Genomic DNA, 18,013 nt, shown 5'->3' with positions numbered 1-18,013 from the left:
TACTCTGCTGTTGTGTTTTGGCTGCTCTTTCCCTCGGTCAGTCCTCTGCAGAGCTTCTCCTTGCCTGCAGTGGGGAGTGTTTGGACCTTGCCCAGTGTGTGGCAGTTTCTAACTAGGTGTGCTTTGGTCTGCTTGTTAAGAGGTTAGATCCTATTTCCCCTAGCTGAAGCTTTGCAGCACTCTATGGTCAGTAGACTTGGTGGGTGTGGGGGGTTTGTGCTGGTCTTCTGGGGGAGGGCCCACTGCTACTCTGACTCTCATGCACACTTGCCCTAGTTCAGGGGGATGGGGCTTGGTATATTTGGCTCAAGGCACCACTGTGGCACTGTGATAATGGGGGGTGGGGAGTGGAGTTCACACCACAGCTGTTCAGGAAACCCTCACAGAAGAGTGAACAGAAGAGTGAACAAGCTCCCCTCCTGTGTCCCAGGCACCCCTTAGATCCCTGCCTTCACCCGGTCTGTGTTCGAGCCATCTCCGCCCCCACCCCCCAACAAGGCAATGCTCCTGTGTTTTATCTCAGGTTCATTGGCTGGGTTTCAAAACTCCAAATTTTAGGAAGCCAGCAAGGCACAGACCAACACTGATCCTCTGGGGGAAAGTCTTGCTGCACTGTGGCTGGTGCCAATTTGTTCTAGAAGGGCAGTCGCAAGAATGCACAGGGGCTTGGGGTTAATGGTAAAGCACAGCCAAAAGTGGTCAGTTAAGCATCTGACTCTTGATTGCAGCTCAGGTGGTGATCTCAGGCTTGTGAGATTGAGCCCCACATCAGCTCCATGCTCAGCAGGGAGTCTGCTTGAGATTCTCTCTCCCTCTCCAACTGTGCCCCCCAACACACACTCTCTCTCTCAAATAAATAATCTTTAAAAAAAAATAAAGTTGTATGGGTAGAAAAATTCTAAAAATATGAAACACATGACAGAAATGCCTTAACTAATTAACTAAGCATCCATGAGTCCATTCTTTCTAAGATTTTATTAATTTATTTGAGAGAGAGAGAGCACAAGCTGGGGAAGAGGCAGAGGGAGAAGCAGACTTCCCACTGAGCAGGGAGCCCGATGTGGGGCTCAATCCCAGGACCCTGGGATCATGACCTGAGCTGAAGGCAGAGGCTCAACCGACTGAGCCACCCAGGTGCCCCCCATGAGTCCATTCTTATAACAAATAAAAAAATAAAGGAGATGGAAATTTCAACTTGTAAATGTAGATGGAATGAGGGAGTTAAAAATCACCATTCATAATCATCATAGTAATAACTGATTTAAAAAAGAATCAATAATTCTAAAAATAGTTGGTAAAGTCTGATGAGGAACAGGACATTTATATAATCTCAAAATATCCTCACAAATTATTTATTAGTTACAAAAGAAAAAAATCAACTTTACAGTGGAGAAATTTGGCAGACTTTTTTTTTATTTTTGAAGATTTTATTTATTTATTTGAGAGAGAGAGAGAGTCAGCAAGAGAGAGAGAGCACAAGCAGGGGGAGAGAGAGAAGCAGACTCCCTGCTGAGCAGAGAGCCTGACACAGGGCTCGATCTCAGGATGCTGGGATCATAACTTGAGCCAAAGGCAGGCACTAAATCAACTGAGCTATGCAGGTGCCCCTTGGCAGACTCTATTTTAAACAAGGGTTCAAACTTAACAACATTACCGATAATGAGATAAACTGACATCTATGCCCACTGATACGATGCACTGAGAGGGACATAATATTACTTCTGTGGCATTTCTCCCAAAATGCATAACCTGGATCTGATCATGATGACAGACTATACAAATGGGAGGATGCTTTATAAAATAACCAGTACGCTTCAAAAATGTCAGTATCATAAAAGATTATTTTTTGAAGTTAAGAAACTATTATAGGTTAAATGAGCGTACAGGGACATACCAACTAAATCGAAGTGTGATCCTGTAGTAGATCAGCTGAAATGCAATGGGTAGTTTGTTTAACTATCAAAAAATACTACTGACAGGGACATCGGGGTGGCTCAAGCATTTAAGCACCTGCCTTCGGTTCAGGTCATGATCCCAGGGTCCTGGGATCGAGTCCCACATTGGGCTCTTTGCTCAACGGGGAGCCTGCTTCTCCCTCCGCCTGCCATTTCCTCTGCTTATGTGTGCTCTCTGTCTCTCTCTCTCTCTGACAAATAAATAAATGAAATCTTTTAAAAATAAATAAATAAATAAAAATAAAAATACTACAGATAGGGTTTTGACATCTGAGAGAACCAAAAAAATTAAAGTAAATTAAAACCAGTGCAAGTAAAAAAGCAAGGCAATAATTAACTCTAAGAAAAACAACAAAAAAATGGTACTGTAAAGGAAAAATACTTGACTGAACAGTAAGCAAATTTACATACTGAACAATCCAAACACTATTAATTACTGAAAATAAGATAAAATTTTATTAAAAATATGGGGAACAGGAAATGGTCAGGAAAGTGGTATAAATTAATGGAAAATCAACAGGATTTTTCTTAATGGGAAATCAATTGAGAATGTCTAAACTTAATAAATCAAGAAATAAAAGTATATTATTTAGAAATATAAAAATTAATACCAGAAGAAACAGCTAAAAGTTGAAAGCATTTACCTCTGAGGAGCAGCAATGAAGGGTGGGGGAACTGCTGTTTTTTATTTTTAAGCTTTTGAGTATTAACTTAACATCTGACTATGTGTGTGTATATTATCTTAATTTACAAAATTAAAAATCATTTATTTTTAAACAAGGTAGAAACATCATCAAAAATAGCTGGCAAACAGACAGAAGAAAGCAAAATGAAATATTTATTACAAGTACCGTAGTTCAGGGGCACCTGGGTGGCACAGCGGTTAGGCGTCTGCCTTCGGCTCAGGGCGTGATCCCAGCGTTATGGGACCGAGCCCCACATCAGGCTCCTCCGCTATGAGCCTGCTTCTTCCTCTCCCACTCCCCCTGCTTGTGTTCCCTCTCTCGCTGGCTGTCTCTCTGTCGAATAAATAAATAAAATCTTTAAAAAAAAAAAAAAAGAAGTACTGTAGTACAAATAAGGATAAATTTCTCAATATATTTCTCAATAATCCTCAAGCAATAGTGTATCATAGCACAGAACTATTCATTTATATAAAGAAATAACATCAAAACAAGTTGAATTGTTTTCCGTCTACTCTGTTTAATAGGCAAAGAAGAATGATATATTTTGTAAATATTCTCATCAAAAAATGCTTAAAACAGTAAAAACTCATCACCTCGAGGAATAAGCTTTGGATATCTGGAATATAAACATGTTAGTTCCCAATAAGGATTACTGAGACACTAATTATCAATTTCAGACTTTTGTCTTCTTCATTTCGAGGGCCATCAAACCAGTTTTCTTTAGACTGCCTGGGCTGGTTTGGGCCAAGATCTCGTCAATATGTAGTCTGACAGTGATGTAGGTAAATAAGATAGAGGAATGAAGAAAAACTGAGAATCCCAGCCAGCTGAATATCGAGTGCGGGGATGCACAGAGGTCAAAGCGTGTTCCATGCAGTCCGTGACCAGGTTCAGGTTTGTGCTACATGTCAACAGCCCTTGTTTGACACCATTGTAATCTGTATACAAAAAAGAGAAATGGCGGTCAGCAATCTTATTCCTTGTATTTTTTTTTAAAGATTTTATTTATTTATTTGAGAGAGAGAGAGAGAGCATGAGCGGTAGGGAGAGGTAGAGGGAGAGGGAGAAGTGGGCTCAGAGAGGAAGAAGCAGACTCCCCGCTGAGCATGTGACCCGGGGCTTGATCCTAGGACCCCTCAGAGTCATGACCTGAGCCAAAGGCAGACACTTAACCAACTGAGCCACCCAGGTACCCCAATCTTATTCCTTGTATTTTAATGTTAAGATCCTGGTACACACAGTCACAGAAGTCTAACTACATTTAATTTCTACAAGGATTAGGCTGATCAGATCTATGCTTCCCAGTGACAGCCACTAGCCAAATGCAGCTACTGAACACTTAAAATATAGCTAGTATGACTAAACACTGAATTTTTAAATTTTAACTAATTTTAATTTTAAAACTCAAATCCATTACTGGAAAACGTTTTTGTATTTTTGGAGTTATCCATGGATCAGAATTTTTACAGCACTATCCAATTTTACAGAATTACTACAGCGCTATCCAATAGATTATAATGAGAGCCATATATGTAATCTTAAATTTTCTAGTTGCCACTTTTAAAAAAGGAAACAGGTGAAATTAATTCATCTTAATAATACAGTTATTTAATCCTACATATCCAAAATACTATCATTTCAATATTTGTTATCAATATAAAGTTGTTAATAAGGTATTTTTTATCCTTATGAATAATGCTGCTGGCAACTCTAAATTTTCTTAATCTACAGATGAAGTATTTCCTAGGAAAATTTAACATCCAAGTTGAGATATGCTGTAAGTGTAAAATAGACACCAATCTTCAAAGACGGATAAGAAAAAGAATAAAAAATACCTTATTAACAACTTTATATTGATAATAATTCTATGAACAATTTCAACTCCTTTTATTTTTTTTTAAGATTTTATTTATTTGTCAGAGAGAGAAAGAGCAAGAGAGTGTGAGCACAAGCAGGGGGCAGGCTGAGCAAGAAGCAGGCTCCCTGCTGAGCAAGGAGCCTGAGGCAGGGCTCGACCCCAGGACCCTGGGCTCTTGACCTGAGCCAAAGGCAGATGCTTAACCGATGAGCCACCCAGGCGACCCTCAACTCCTTTTAAATCACGAAATATATATATCCTCTTATAACCACATATACTTTTATGTATAGTCACTACAATAAATTCTATTTTCCTCTTAATTTCTATTGTCAAACTATATGTATCCAGAAGGGGGACAAATTCCCTAACACAGTTTAAAATCCTAGATAGGGAAGAGTTTACAACTATGGCTGGACCTCTGGCATGTTGAGAACCTAGCTTGCTGTGAGTTCTGAGAGCTCAGGCACTGTTTTGGGCCAGCTTTTCCTTGATCCAATTTTTCACCCCTCTGCTAATGGTGACCCTCTCAGGCCTGATGCACCCAGAAGACCGTGCTGTAGGTCGGGAGTCTTCTGTCTGCCTTCTTTTCTCCGGACTACAGTATCACTCAAAGCCAGTGACAGGGCTGCTGCTACCCACCCATCACAGGGTCCCTTTGTGAAAGGAGAGCTGCTCCCTTTGGCCTTGGCAGGCTGCTGACTTCTTTGTGTGAAGAAAAAGCATCGCTTCCCCCAGGAAGATGGAACCCCACACCAATGTGCATGAATAAGACGGCTTTGCCTCCACCCCCAAACTGTCTCCTCTTCCAGGTCAAAAGAGTGACATTCTTACAAGAAACTGGACCATCTCACTCCCATGACGCTCCTGAGGGCTGCACATGAGGTCCAGTCTCTGGGCACAGCCAATAAAGCCCTGCACAGCTGGTCCTCACGCGCTGCCCTCTGCCCACACACACCCTCCCTCCTCCCACAGTAAGACGTGGACTTTGTGTCTGGGCCCTTTGTTACCAAAAGGGTGGACAATACTGAAAGCTGTACTTCAGTTGTGCAGGCCTCCCACACCAGCCCCGAGAAACTACAGAGGGGCACACCCCTCTTGGGACCCAGAGGTTCCAGGCCCCTAACCATGTAATACCTCCCCAGTGCGCAGGTGGCCAGGCCCATAGGTGACAAGGCAGCACCAGCCTTGGCCCTAGGCTGTCCATATAACCTCCTCCTCAGCCCCGACAGCCATCACCAAGCCAACCACGAGGGCACTGGGACCTTCCCAAATCCCTCCTGTCCTGGGAAGGCTTTGTTTAAGGAGCTTTGTTCTCAGAGGACCTGCCAATCATTCTTTACCAACCCTCTTTTCCCTTCTCATGCAAGGTTAGCCATTAGCCTATCCAAAGAAAAGCTCACGGGCTTCAAAAAACTGCTGTCCATAGGCTTCTTTAATATGCGCAGGGACTTCTTCCCAGGCTTGCTTTAGTTTCTCTAAGCACTCCTGCAAGTCTGTCATTCCGGTTCTGAAGTAGCCAGGTTCAACTATGCTGATTTTCACCCCAAAATGCTGAAGCTCACGCCTGAAAATAAAAACCCTTGAGTTAATTCTTTTGATTGAAAGACACAATTTCCATGCTCTCAGGGAGAAAAACAAAACAAAACAAGTTTATAAAAACATCTCTACTGAATATTTTAAAGGATAAAGAAATGGAGAGGAAAAAAAATTTTTTTTTAATATCCTTAAGTCCAACAATAGGAACATGATTATACAAACTACCATAACCATTCAATTCTACACCCACTCTTTTCACAGAGTTATTAAGTCCCTACCATGTGTGAGACAGGAAAGCCATGCAGAATATAAGGAATAATAAAGAAAGTTCACATTTTTACGGCAGCTACTGTGCTAAGCATTTTACGTGCACAATCTCAGAAAATTAAGACTCAGTTGCTTGCCTCAAAAAGCTCACAGTGAGTCAGACAAGTAAGCAAATAACTGTAACACAACTCAAAAGAATTATAAAGGAGAGGTATTCAAGGGGCGACATAAGTAGAGAGGAGAAGGCAGACAGATTTTCTGAGGGAGTCAGGGAAGGCTTCATTGAGGAGAGAAGGTTTCAGTGAGGCCTTAAAGGATAAAGAGGAAATTTCTGAGTGAAGAGAGGAGAAGAACAGAATACCAGGTCGTGGGAGCTGGACCGGCAAAAGCATGGGCCTCTGAAGAATTAGAGTGTATTCAAAGACTACAAGAGACCATTAATTGAATATGAGGTGGGTATGAAAATTGCAAGTCATTGGTCATTCTAGAATATTCAGGTTAGTTCAACAAACAGTTCCAAAATCCTGGCTATGTACCTGGCACTGTGCCAAGTGCTGCCTTCCCCAAGTGAAACAAGACGGTGTTGTGTACCACAGGAGCGTATACTCCGGTGTTTAGGGACAGTGATGAGGGCTGTTCCCTAATCTAGAGGTTGAAGTAGCCTCACTGGAGAAGGTGAAGCCCAAGCTGATGTCAAGGAGAAACGTCTGAAATAATGGTCCATAAGAAGGTAAAACGCAGAGCATCATGACCCTCTAAAGCAGTGAGTGGTTCTCAAAGTGTGGCCCCCAGATAAATGGCAACATCAACATCCGGGAGCCTGTTAGAAATATAAATTACTAGGCTCCAGCCCAGATTTATTAAACCAGAAACGCTGGGGGTGAGACCCGACAATCTGTTTGAATAAGCCATCTAGGTGGCTCTGAGGCATCCTAGAGGTTAAAAATTACTATTCTAAACGAAAATCCTCCCTTATCAAAGCAAAAATCTAAAACCTTCCAAGGTAGAGCCTCAGAGAAAGACTCTCCAGGTGCCTGTGTGTGCTGGAGAAGAGAGAGGGCTGTGCAAGCCAGGGGCGCCTCTGCCCTAAAATCTCACTTCTCCTTGCAGCTTCCTCACCGTGGTTTCCATCACACCATGACATCTGCATTCCCTTTAAAACTCCAACTCATATGTGGGACAGAACTTCCTTTTCCTGTTCAGGCTTAGCACAATTAAAGCACACTGGAATTTTCTAAAGGAATTCGTGATTTGACCATTGGAAGGACATCCTTTGCTCTTGGCCGGAGAATGAGTCAAGGGGTCTGAGACACCAGTCATGAGTGGTGGTAAATCAGCAGGCAGCAGCCCTGTGGAGGCAGAGAGAAGGTCAGCTGGGCTGGAAGCCAAGCAAGGTGCCTGCCACATGGTGACAATTCATATGACTTCCTCAATTATTTCCCTATTCCCTTTCTAGGCCGATAATACAATATGCATATTATAAGCAATATCCACTGGTCATGGCACATGGGAGGCTAAATAATGGCCCCCAAAGATACTAGGTCCTAATCTCTGGAAACTCTAAATGTCACCTTTTGTGGCACTTTGTAGCTGTGATTAAATTAAGGATCTTGAGACAGAGATTATGCTAGATAATTAGGGTGTGCAATCACAACTATCTTTTAAGATTTTATTTATTTATTTCACAGAGAGAGAGACAGAGAGCATGAGCTAGGAGGAGAGGGAGAAGCAGACTCCCTGCCAAGCAGAGAGCCCTACATGGGGCTCGATCCCAGGACCCCAGGATCACGACCTGAGCCAAAGGCAGGTGCTTAACCGACTGGGCCACCCAGGCACCCACCATCACAACTATCTTTATAAGAGAGACAGAGGCAGATCTGAAGGCCCACAGAAGAAGAGAAGGCAATGTGACCTTGGAGGCAGAGACTGGAGTGATGAAGCAACAAGCCAAGGAACGCTGACAGCCCCCCAAAGCTGGAGGAGGCACAGCTAACAGAATGAAAAGGTAAAGGGAAACAGAAAAAAGAAGCAGCTGATAGAGCGACACAGGCTGAAACAGGTGTGAAAAGAAGCCAGGAGGTAGAGGCGGGACCATTACAGGCCACAGTGAACTGAAGTTCTAAGAAAAGAAGTTCTTAGCTAAAGAAAAGATATACAGAGTAAAGCTGATGAGTGCCCAGAGGAAAGCGAGTCACCAGGGAGAGACAAGGATGGGCTCACTGTAAGGAGGAAAAAAGACAGTCACCTTCTCTTCAGAAATGAAATTCTATCAAGGAGAAATCTTGAGAATTAAAGCGTGATGTGGTGGCAGGAGACAAAGACCTGGGGTCAAAACACAAGTTCTACCAAATCCGGGTCGTGGCAGGTGAACTTGGAGAAAGAGACTTAAATCTGCGGCCAGTTTCCTACATAAAACAGACTAGTAACAATATCTACAAATCAAGATTTTTGGGGTAATGAAATTAGATAATGTAGGCAAAAGCAATACGCACAGTGCCTCAGGCATACTGAAGTGCTCAACAGTTGCTTTTGTTTTAACTTAAGAGCATTACCTCAGAGTGTCTGAAAAGGCTTCTACTCCATACTTGGAGCTACAGTAGACTCCTCCAAAGAAAGCAATTCTTCCCAAAACGCTGGAGACATTAACAATCCTCCCCCGTGCTCTCCTCACCAAGGGAAGCATGCTCAAGGTCAACTCAATCAAACCAGTGAGGTTCACTTTGAAGACATCCATATAGGCCTCCATTTTCAGCCACTCACTGCAGCAATGTGGGTGAAAAATGCCTGCATTGTTGACCAGGCCCCAGAGTCCTAAAAAAGCAGAAGTTCGGGTTCAGACAAAACTGACAAACTATTTACCTTCATCCATCTTCCTGCTGACAACAACTAAAAATGTTAGACAAATATATTTTTTTAATGTTCTTAAAAACATCAGTTAACAAAAAAGTATAGAAAGGTCAAGGCAAAAACTAAGACAAGGCAGGAACCAGAAACAGCAAAGAGAACACTGATGCTGGCTTTTGATTTGAGGGAATTTGCCAACCAGTGTGAACTTGAATTTCAGTATTTATAGCCTCAAAAAGATCCACAAGAAGAGATGAAGTCCAGGGCCCACCTACGGTAGGGATTCTAATAGAAAACACTTCCGGGGCGCCTGGGTGGCTTAGTCGTTAAGCGTCTGCCTTTGGCTCAGGGCGTGATCCCGGAGTCCCGGGATCCAGCCCCACATCAGGCTCCTCCGCTGGGAGCCTGCCTCTTCCTCTCCCACTCCCCCTGCTTGTGTTCCCTCTCTCTCTGGCTGTCTCTCTCTCTGTCAAATAAATAAATAAAATCTTTAAAAAAAAAAAAAAGAAAAGAAAACACTTCCTTCATTACACTGGGATCTTTAATAGCTATGCGATCAGTACAAGGGTGAGATAGGAAGTCCTTCCAAAGGCCTGAGAGTTAAACTGTCCACCTTGAACTTTGGTGTTGTGGGGAGGGAGCAAGAATCAACCCTATCAATCCTGAGGAATCATAACTATGAGCCATCCCTCATGAGAGTTTGCAGCCAAATTTCCACGATCTGGATGGTCCAAAAATCTCAAGCCAAGAATTAAGTTCAAGGTGGTCAAGGCTTCTGAGCACCCCTGGCACCTGACAGAAGCAAACATGGATCTTCTCTAGAAGAAACTTTATGTCAGCCCTAGGGAATCACCATAGTCATTAAGAAAAATTGCAGTTCATAAAGAAGGAAAGAAAACACCAAATGCAAAAACTAGCAGAATCAATAGATGGCAGAAAAAGACTCACAAAGACATTAGATACCAGAATTATGACATATCATATAAAATATGTATGCTAAATACAACTTTTTTTTTTTAAGATTTCATTTATTTATTTGTCAGAGAGAGAGAGAGAGCACAAGCAGGGGGAGTGGCAGGCAGAGGGAGAAGCAGGCTCCCCACCGAGCAGGAAGCCAGATGTGGGGCTTGATCCCAGGACCCTGGGATCATGACCTGAGCCGAAGGCAGATGCTTAATCGACTGAGCCACCCAAGTGCCCAGGAATGATATATATTAAATGGTAGCCAAGGGGAAAAGAATCCGTTTCTTAAGAATATCTTGTAAATTCTTTAAACATAAGGAACTATGGTAATAAATACTCCAGTGGGCAAGGTGAGATAATAGCTTCAACTCTATTTGGCTCAGTTTCCAAGGTAAACATTGTGAAGGAAATGAAACACCACCAAAGAGCACGACTAACCTTCACATGAAAAAGACAGCCTCTTAGGCCCTGTTTTTGAGATTTTATCTATAGGGAGAAAAACGTTAACAACTTCATGCCCAAGTAAATGAAAGGAGAAAATACTTCTTCTCCATACCTCTGTCCCCCACACGCTCCTTCACCCACTGGGTGGCCGCAGAGATGCTCTCTGTCTTGGTGACGTCCAGGATCACCGTCTCCAGCCTGTCTGACGTCTGGTCTCTCAGCTGCTGGGCCCCCTTCTCCGTCAGACACGCAGCCAGCACCCTCAAGCCTCGCAGGTCCAGCTGCCTGGCCAGCAGGTGCCCGAAGCCCGAGTCACAGCCCGTGATGAAGACGTACTTGTCCCGGAGGTGGCTCACCACCTGCTTCTCCCGGTACCAGCGCAGAAGGTACCAGAGGCCCACGAGGGCGGCCACGTACAGCCACATGGTGAGGGGACCTCCTTCCCCTTCAAAAGAAAGAGAACAGCTTTCATGGCCTTCTGTGCTTTTCTCTTTAACCAGTCATCTACTAAGTATATCCTATGTGCCAGGTCTTGCCCCCGGTGCTGGGGACTCCATAGTCACCAACACTCAAGGAGCCACAGTCCAGAGAGGGGATCGGAGGTAACGAGATGGGTGCAACGCAGTGTGGCAGGTGCCATAACAACATACACACAGTCTTACGAGGCTGCAAAGGAGGAGGCCCCACTGCCTACAAAGTTAGAAATGGCTTCACAGAGGCAGTGATTCTGGAACTCCTTCCTGTAAGGTAGCTAAGAGCTCAAAAAGTAGACCTGGATGAAGGACACTGCAGGCAGCAACAGTGTGTATGTGAATGGAGCAGCCTAACTTCCTGATGCCTATAATCAGTCCACCCTGGTGAGGGACAGAGCAGAGACAGCGACGGCTCCGACCAGGACATTCCTTGTGGGCTGCACTAAGGAACCTGGACATGACCTTGCAGGAACCAGAGTGTGCCATCACTGGGAGGTGTTAAACTGAGGAGTAAGAGGAGCAGATTGAGCTTTAGAGAGATCTGTCTCACGTGGGAGTGGAAGGTATGTTAATGGGACTGCGAGGAAGGCAAAGAGATCGGTTAAGAGACCCAGCTGTTTGGGTGAGATATTGCAGCCAAAGCAGTTTGTAAATAAAGACCAATCAGATGTGTTGTTGAAATGAGTGTTCAGAGACGCCTACATTTCTTCATGTGGTTTCAGAGAAACAGTCACCATTTGGGGACAATCTATAGTGTTGGGTGAAGTAACAGGATTCGTAAGGACATAAAACCCCATCGAAGATGGGACATCGTAAGGCCCGCACCACGACAGCTCCATGAGGTGAATCTATGCCAAACTCCCTGGCTTGGCATTCAGGCCAACCCAGTGCTCTGGCCCTGGACTTACTCCTTTGGCTTCTTTTTGCCACATCTCTCTTGCACTCCGTGCTTCAGTCATAACTAGCAGCTTTCAGTACCCCACACAGTACAGGCTTTTCATGCCCCAGTACACAGTTCTCTCAACAATTCCTTCTTTCCCAGCCCTCATCTGTTTGGCAAATAAGGCTCATCTGATAATACTCAGATGAATCATCATTTTCATTCAACAAACATCAATTCAATACCTACTAGAGTCAGACACAATGTTAGGCACGGATAAACAACAGTAAACCCAACAAGGTTCCATAATTCACTGAATTCACCATCTCAGTGTGAAGACCAACAAGAAAACAAAGCAATGGGATAGAATTAAAGGACAAGATGCGGTTGGAGCACTCTAGGGAGATTGGAGGTTTCCAGAGAGAGTAAAATAGAAGTTGAGATCTAAAGGATAATAAAATAATAATAATAACAATAGCTAGCAACAACAGCGTAACACTTGCTGTGTACCAGGCCCTTTTCTAAGCATTTCACATATATTAACTCACTGAATTCTCACAACAGCACTTTAAGGCAGGTCCTGTCATATCCCTGTGTTGGGTTCAAAAGCCAACACATTTAGGCATGCAAGTGATTCGGTGGGGAAAATACCATGAGAGGATAAACGGGAGAGCAGGAGTGGGTGGTGATGGGGGTCTGCCGCCTCTGAAAGGAGAAAAAGGAGGAAGGATTTGAGAGGAAACTCCTTAAAGGGCAGGACCCTGAGAAAGTCTCAGCCAGGCCAATGGAGGGCCCTTGAGCAGAGACTGCCCAGTAGAATCCCACGCTGGGCAGAACTGGCTGAGGTCCACTGCTGCGGCCACGCAGAGTCCCTGGCCGGGGGTGCCCGGGAGAGGCATGCCTCAGTATCCAGGACATCGCAGACCCAAAGGCAACAACAGCTGGAGGCTGTGAGTCAACTGCACTCCTCAAAGCAGATTCTCTTGAAAAGACATCAGAAGAAACACACCTCCACGACTGCCACGTTACTTTACAGACGAGCACTGAGAGATGAAGTATGGCTCAGGGCAAGGCAGGGGAAGAGTGGTCCAGGCAGAAGACTTACTTTCCTGACCCCTCTTACCCCGACCCCCTGGTCTAACAAAACGGACCACTCCCTCCCCAGCATCCCCACTGCAAGCCTGCCCGTGAGCATATTGTGAGGCCCATTAACTTGTCTGCACTGCTTCCTCCCACTTTTAGACTAGAAAGCCCTTGAGAGCCCAGGCTACGTGCTCCTCTACACCTGGCGCTCTGAATGGTACACAGCCGGTGCTGTGTGGTTAGATATACGCTGTTAGATAGATAAATTAAAAGAAAATATCCTGGGGGGGAGGCGAAAAACAAAGGGAGAAAAGAATAACAGAAAGAATGAGCCAGAGGAAGTGGGAGAAAGAAAGGCAAAGGGAGCCAAGGGAAGAGGGGCTTAAAGAGGATCAACTCTGCAACACGGAGGTCCACTGAATACTAGCAGGTTACTGGTGATCTAAACTGGCCCACTGAATACTAGCAGGTTACTGGTGATCTAAACAAGACTCTCGGAGTTAAGAGTAAAGAAGCCAGCCTGCGGTGGGCTGATGGATGGACTGGAGGGCAGGGAAGTAGAGCCAAATAGAGACTCCTTTCAAGAGAGTCCGGGAAGGAGAGGAAAGAAGGCAGTAGCCAAAGGGGAATGAAGGGTTGTGATGCTGTGATTTATAATAAAAAATATATACGTGGTCTCTGTCCATTTCTGGTACAATGCTCCTAAAATACTTGGAATTTCCTAAGTGAGGAAAACAACAAAGCTGTCTTATTATGTTGATGAGGTTACCTTGGGGCCATACCTAAGGAGAGGGAACCAACAATGTGATTGGAGGGTTGGAATGAGTTCCACCCACCCCTCTATCTCTGGGAAGCGGAGAAGGGCTGGAGATTGAGTGGCCAATGATTTAAATCAATCATGCCTAGGTAATGAAGTTTCCACAAAAAACACAAAAGAATAGGGTTCAGAGAGCTTCCAGGTTGGTGAACACATGGAGATTTGGGGAGATTCACATGCCTGGAGGGGGCATGTAAGCTCCACATCCCTTCACCACACCTTGCCCTGCGCTCTCTTCCATCTGGCTGTTCCTAAATTACATCCCTTTATAATAAACCAGTAATCTAGCACATAAAATATTTCTGTGAGGTTTTTTTTTTTTTAATTCCAGTAGAGTTAACATATAGCGTTACATTAGTTTCAGGTGCACAATATAGTGATTCGACAATTCTATACAGTACTCAGTGCTCATTAGGATAAATGTGCTCGTAATCCCCTTCACCTATTCCAACCACCCCTCCACCCACCTCCCCTCTGGTGACCTTCAGTTTGTTCTCTATAGTTAAGCATTTCTGTGAGTTCTGTGAGGGTTTCTAGCAAATTAATAGAACCCAAAAAGGGATCATTGGAACTTCCAATGTGTAGCCAGTCAGTCAGAAGTACAGGTGATAGGGGCGCCTGGGTGGCTCAGTCGTTAAGCATCTGCCTTCGGCTCAGGGCGTGATCCCAGGGTCCTGGGATCAAGCCCCGCATCGGGCTCCCAGCTCTGCTGGGAGCCTGCTTCTTCCTCTCCCACTCCCCCTGTTTGTGCTCCCTCTCTCGCTGGCTGTCTCTTTCTGTCAAATAAATAAATAAAATCTTAAAAAAAAAAAAAAAAAGAAGAAGAAGAAGAGGTACAGGTGATGACCTGAACTGGCAACTGGCATCTGCAGTAGGGGCGGGGGTAGGGGGAAGTCTTGCAGGACTGAACCTCTAATCTGTGGGATCAGATGGTATCTCCTGGTAGATAGTGCTGATGCGGGAAATAAAGGCAGAAGAAAAAGTATTAAATTTCCCTACTACTTACAGCCCATTGACAAGTCCTTGAAACAGGCAGGGTGACGTTCCTCTAGGGACTCAGGTGCCTTAATCTTGACACTTTGCTAAGGGCAAAAGGCAATCTTAATCTTAGCCGACACCCAGGACCCTGTAAGTCTACTTTACCATACACAAATTCCTTTAGAAACTTCCTTTATCTCTACTCCCCAAGATACATGTTGGCAATCATCCCCCAAGCCTATGACCCACTGATAAACATTGGAAGGGTCTCATGACTAAGGTTTTACTGGACAGTAACAAATGATCTTTTCCCAACAATAGCTAGTCCCCTCAAGGTCCTGGAAAGCTTGCTTCCAAAATTCCTTAGAGACGTACACTATCCCTAACCCCCTCCCAACTTGAAAGTATATAAACTGTCACCCCTCACCACCCCAAAGCAGCTCTTTCTGCCCATGGGTCCTGTCCCCGTGCTTTAATAAAACCACCTTTTTGCACCAAAGACGGCTCAAGAATTCTTTCTTGGCCGTTGGCTCAGTGTCAGAATGGACTGGAATCGGAGGACACCCAGCTGGAGTCCCAGAGAATTGCTTGTTGGTGGGGAGAACCCCCACCCCCGCCAACACATTATAACTGGGTGCAGAACCGCTAAGGGTGGAGGGGAGTAAAACTGAGGGAGCCAGTGAGGGGGAGAAAATAGTTGACAGAGACATTTAATGCTCCATCCCTCTCCTTTTTCCCTCTCCCTCCACCACCCCACTTTCTCTCTCCTGCCCCCACCTTTCTGTCTTTCTCCAATCTGAGAGCTTGTGTTCTCTAGCCAGCTCCTCTGTTCTGCCTGCCTGGGATTCTCTGGTGCACTGGAGTAACAGGGCTTCCTCCTGCCTGTCTATTGACTAAGACAGTAATTTCCTGATGCTAATCAAAGATGAAAATCCATTTCCCCCATGAGAGAGCAGCTCAGGGCGCACAGCCTCTCTGGGTCTTCCTCTTCAACCGCACAGCTAGCAGCAAGAAGACCGCACTCGCAGAACAGAGACGCCAGGCCGGACAGAATCTGCAAACCTGGGCCAAACCTGAACACGAATCAAATTCCCTGAAGATGCCTTGACTACTTCAAATATCAGACCCCAAGTGGCCTGCTTGTTTTTACAGCCATTCATCTGCAAAAGCCATGCAATCACTTCTATTTCTGCCTTTGACTCAGGAGACTTACATATCTATGCTACTATTTCTTGATATATTGATTCTAGACGTTTTCAGCTGACTTCCTGTTGTGGTAATGAGAACTTAGCTCTCTCACGATATACTGTCAATTTCTTTTCTTCTCACCCACAGGATGCTGCCTGGTTAATTTTCTTTAAGGAGTTCTGAAGTTGAATTCAGAACACACCTTCGTGATTGCAGTGCACACATCAAGCTCTCCTGTCTCCTCCAGGCCCGACCCTGGCCACCCTCGGGTCTTCATCATCGTCTGAACCAGCTCTCCCACCAAGATCTCAAAAGCTGAAACTGCCCTCTCTGACTACAGCCCTTCATCTCTTTAGGGCTCTTTCCCCTCGTTCCCTCCCCTCTCCCTGCCTCCTTCCTCCCACGGTGCCCTCCCTTTCCTCAGTCTATTAGTACAGTCCTCTTAAGGCTTCGTTTACCTCCTCACTCAGAGTAGGTCCCTCAGGCAGCCCCTTGAGGGGTGTTTCACTGGCGTCCCATCCATGTTCCCTCGTTGCCAGCAGCCAAGTAGCACCAGAGAGAGGCCTAAACGCGAACAAGCGATTTCCACAACAAATCAACGATACCCCATCTCGGCTAGACTTCACGGACACAAGGCAGACCTTCTGCATGCCTCCATCTGACCCCTCCCTCGTGTGTTCCCAATAACACCGGTTCCAAATCTTCTCCAACCTTCTCAATCTCCCAGCCTCATGTTCATCAGGTTCTCCTTCAACAGATGAACTCACCACTTGCCTCCCTGCCAAAATCCAGATCAGCTCAACCGCATCCTTCTCACTTCCAAACCAATGACCTGCACAGTCTAATTCATACCCACATTTGCCTCTCATTTCGGGGGCTGCCATATCTGCTGAGGACATTCCTGCTCTAAATGTCTCTATATTGTCTGTCCTCTGAGCTGCCTCTTTTGTCTTTCCTCCTCCCTGAGACCACGCTACCCTGCCATCCTCTAAATGACCATCCTCTCTTACCCCACATGGTCAAAATATTCAAAGAGCATATACACAGGTCCTCTATTGTCTCCCTGCCCACGCGTTCCCCAACCCCTTGTACTCCACCTCCCATTCCCATCCCTCTCCGGAAACTCAGAGCTCACCAAGGACCAGCAGACAATCCCTAAGGCCTTTTATCTCGCCTCCTTCTCAGATATCACTGCAATAGTTAGCACTTTCTTTTTTCTAGTAATTTTATCTGGTTCTCAAGTTCCAACTGGGTCTTGGGTGAAGGAGGAGATTGCTTTCAGACCTTGTTATGCCCTTGTCGGAGCCTGTCCATGGCTTCCTGTCACCCACAGATAAGGTCAAAACTCCTCAGCTTGGCGCATAATTATAATAGTGAACAGTAATTTAGAATTTACCTTGTGCCAGGCACTGCTCAAAACACACACACACAAACTCATGAAGTATGTGCAATCATTATGCCTACTTTTCAGATAAGGACACTGAGGCACAAATTAAGGCAAAAACGAAGTGAATTGTCCAAAGTCAAATAGATAGTGAGTAGTAGAAACAGGATCAAATCACCATGCCATACTATCTCTCCCCTAGAAGACTTCCCATGGTCTGGCCCTGGCCTACCTTTCCCACCTAAGTTCCCTGCTCTCACAGTCAGAAGCCATCACCTGCTCCACCTTGACCACCCAATTCCCGGAAGACGTTCCTCCCTTGAGTTCCGAGATACTTCACTCTCCTGGTTCTCCTGCTTCCATTACAGCGCCCCTTCCCTTCCTCCTCGTCCTCTCCTCCTCTCCTTCCTATATCCTCAATGCAAAGATTCCCCAGTGTTCTGTCCCAGAATCCTTTCTGCCTGTTCATCACTCTCTCCTTGGCAATTTCATCCCCTCTTAAGGCCCAGATCTATATCTCCAACCTGACCATTTTCTGAGGCTCTGTCCTTATTTCTAATTCCCTGAGGTACTCTCCAGCCAGATTCTTAGCCAGATACTCAATATACCCAACACAGAACCCATCATCTTCTCTCCTAAAAGTGCTTCTCCTCTAGC

At 45.1% G+C, this 18,013-nt stretch overlaps 1 protein-coding gene across 3 annotated transcripts in view; it reads right to left on the bottom strand.

The window, feature by feature from the left end:
• Window positions 1-2,934: 2,934 nt before the first annotated feature.
• LOC100474694 (17-beta-hydroxysteroid dehydrogenase type 6) overlaps window positions 2,935-18,013 on the bottom strand; it is a 55,987-nt gene continuing 40,908 nt past the window's right edge. For 2 of the 3 annotated variants that reach the window (XM_019796184.2, XM_019796186.2), the window contains exons 2-5: window positions 10,666-10,998; window positions 8,855-9,113; window positions 5,900-6,063; window positions 2,936-3,579 (exon numbers count right to left, since the gene is read on the bottom strand). In XM_019796184.2, the coding sequence (XP_019651743.2) occupies window positions 3,362-3,579; window positions 5,900-6,063; window positions 8,855-9,113; window positions 10,666-10,978 (954 nt within the window). In that variant the 5' untranslated portion in view covers window positions 10,979-10,998 and the 3' untranslated portion in view covers window positions 2,936-3,361. Of the gene's footprint in view, window positions 3,580-5,899; window positions 6,064-8,854; window positions 9,114-10,665; window positions 10,999-18,013 lie in introns of all 3 variants that reach the window. The other variant, XM_034643600.1, reaches the window with a different exon arrangement.

The sequence above is a fragment of the Ailuropoda melanoleuca genome, chromosome 15 (genome assembly GCF_002007445.2).
Source record: "Ailuropoda melanoleuca isolate Jingjing chromosome 15, ASM200744v2, whole genome shotgun sequence".
NCBI lineage: Eukaryota > Metazoa > Chordata > Mammalia > Carnivora > Ursidae > Ailuropoda > Ailuropoda melanoleuca.
Note: the sequence above shows the minus strand (reverse complement) of the source record. Positions and strands in the feature narration are given on the sequence as shown.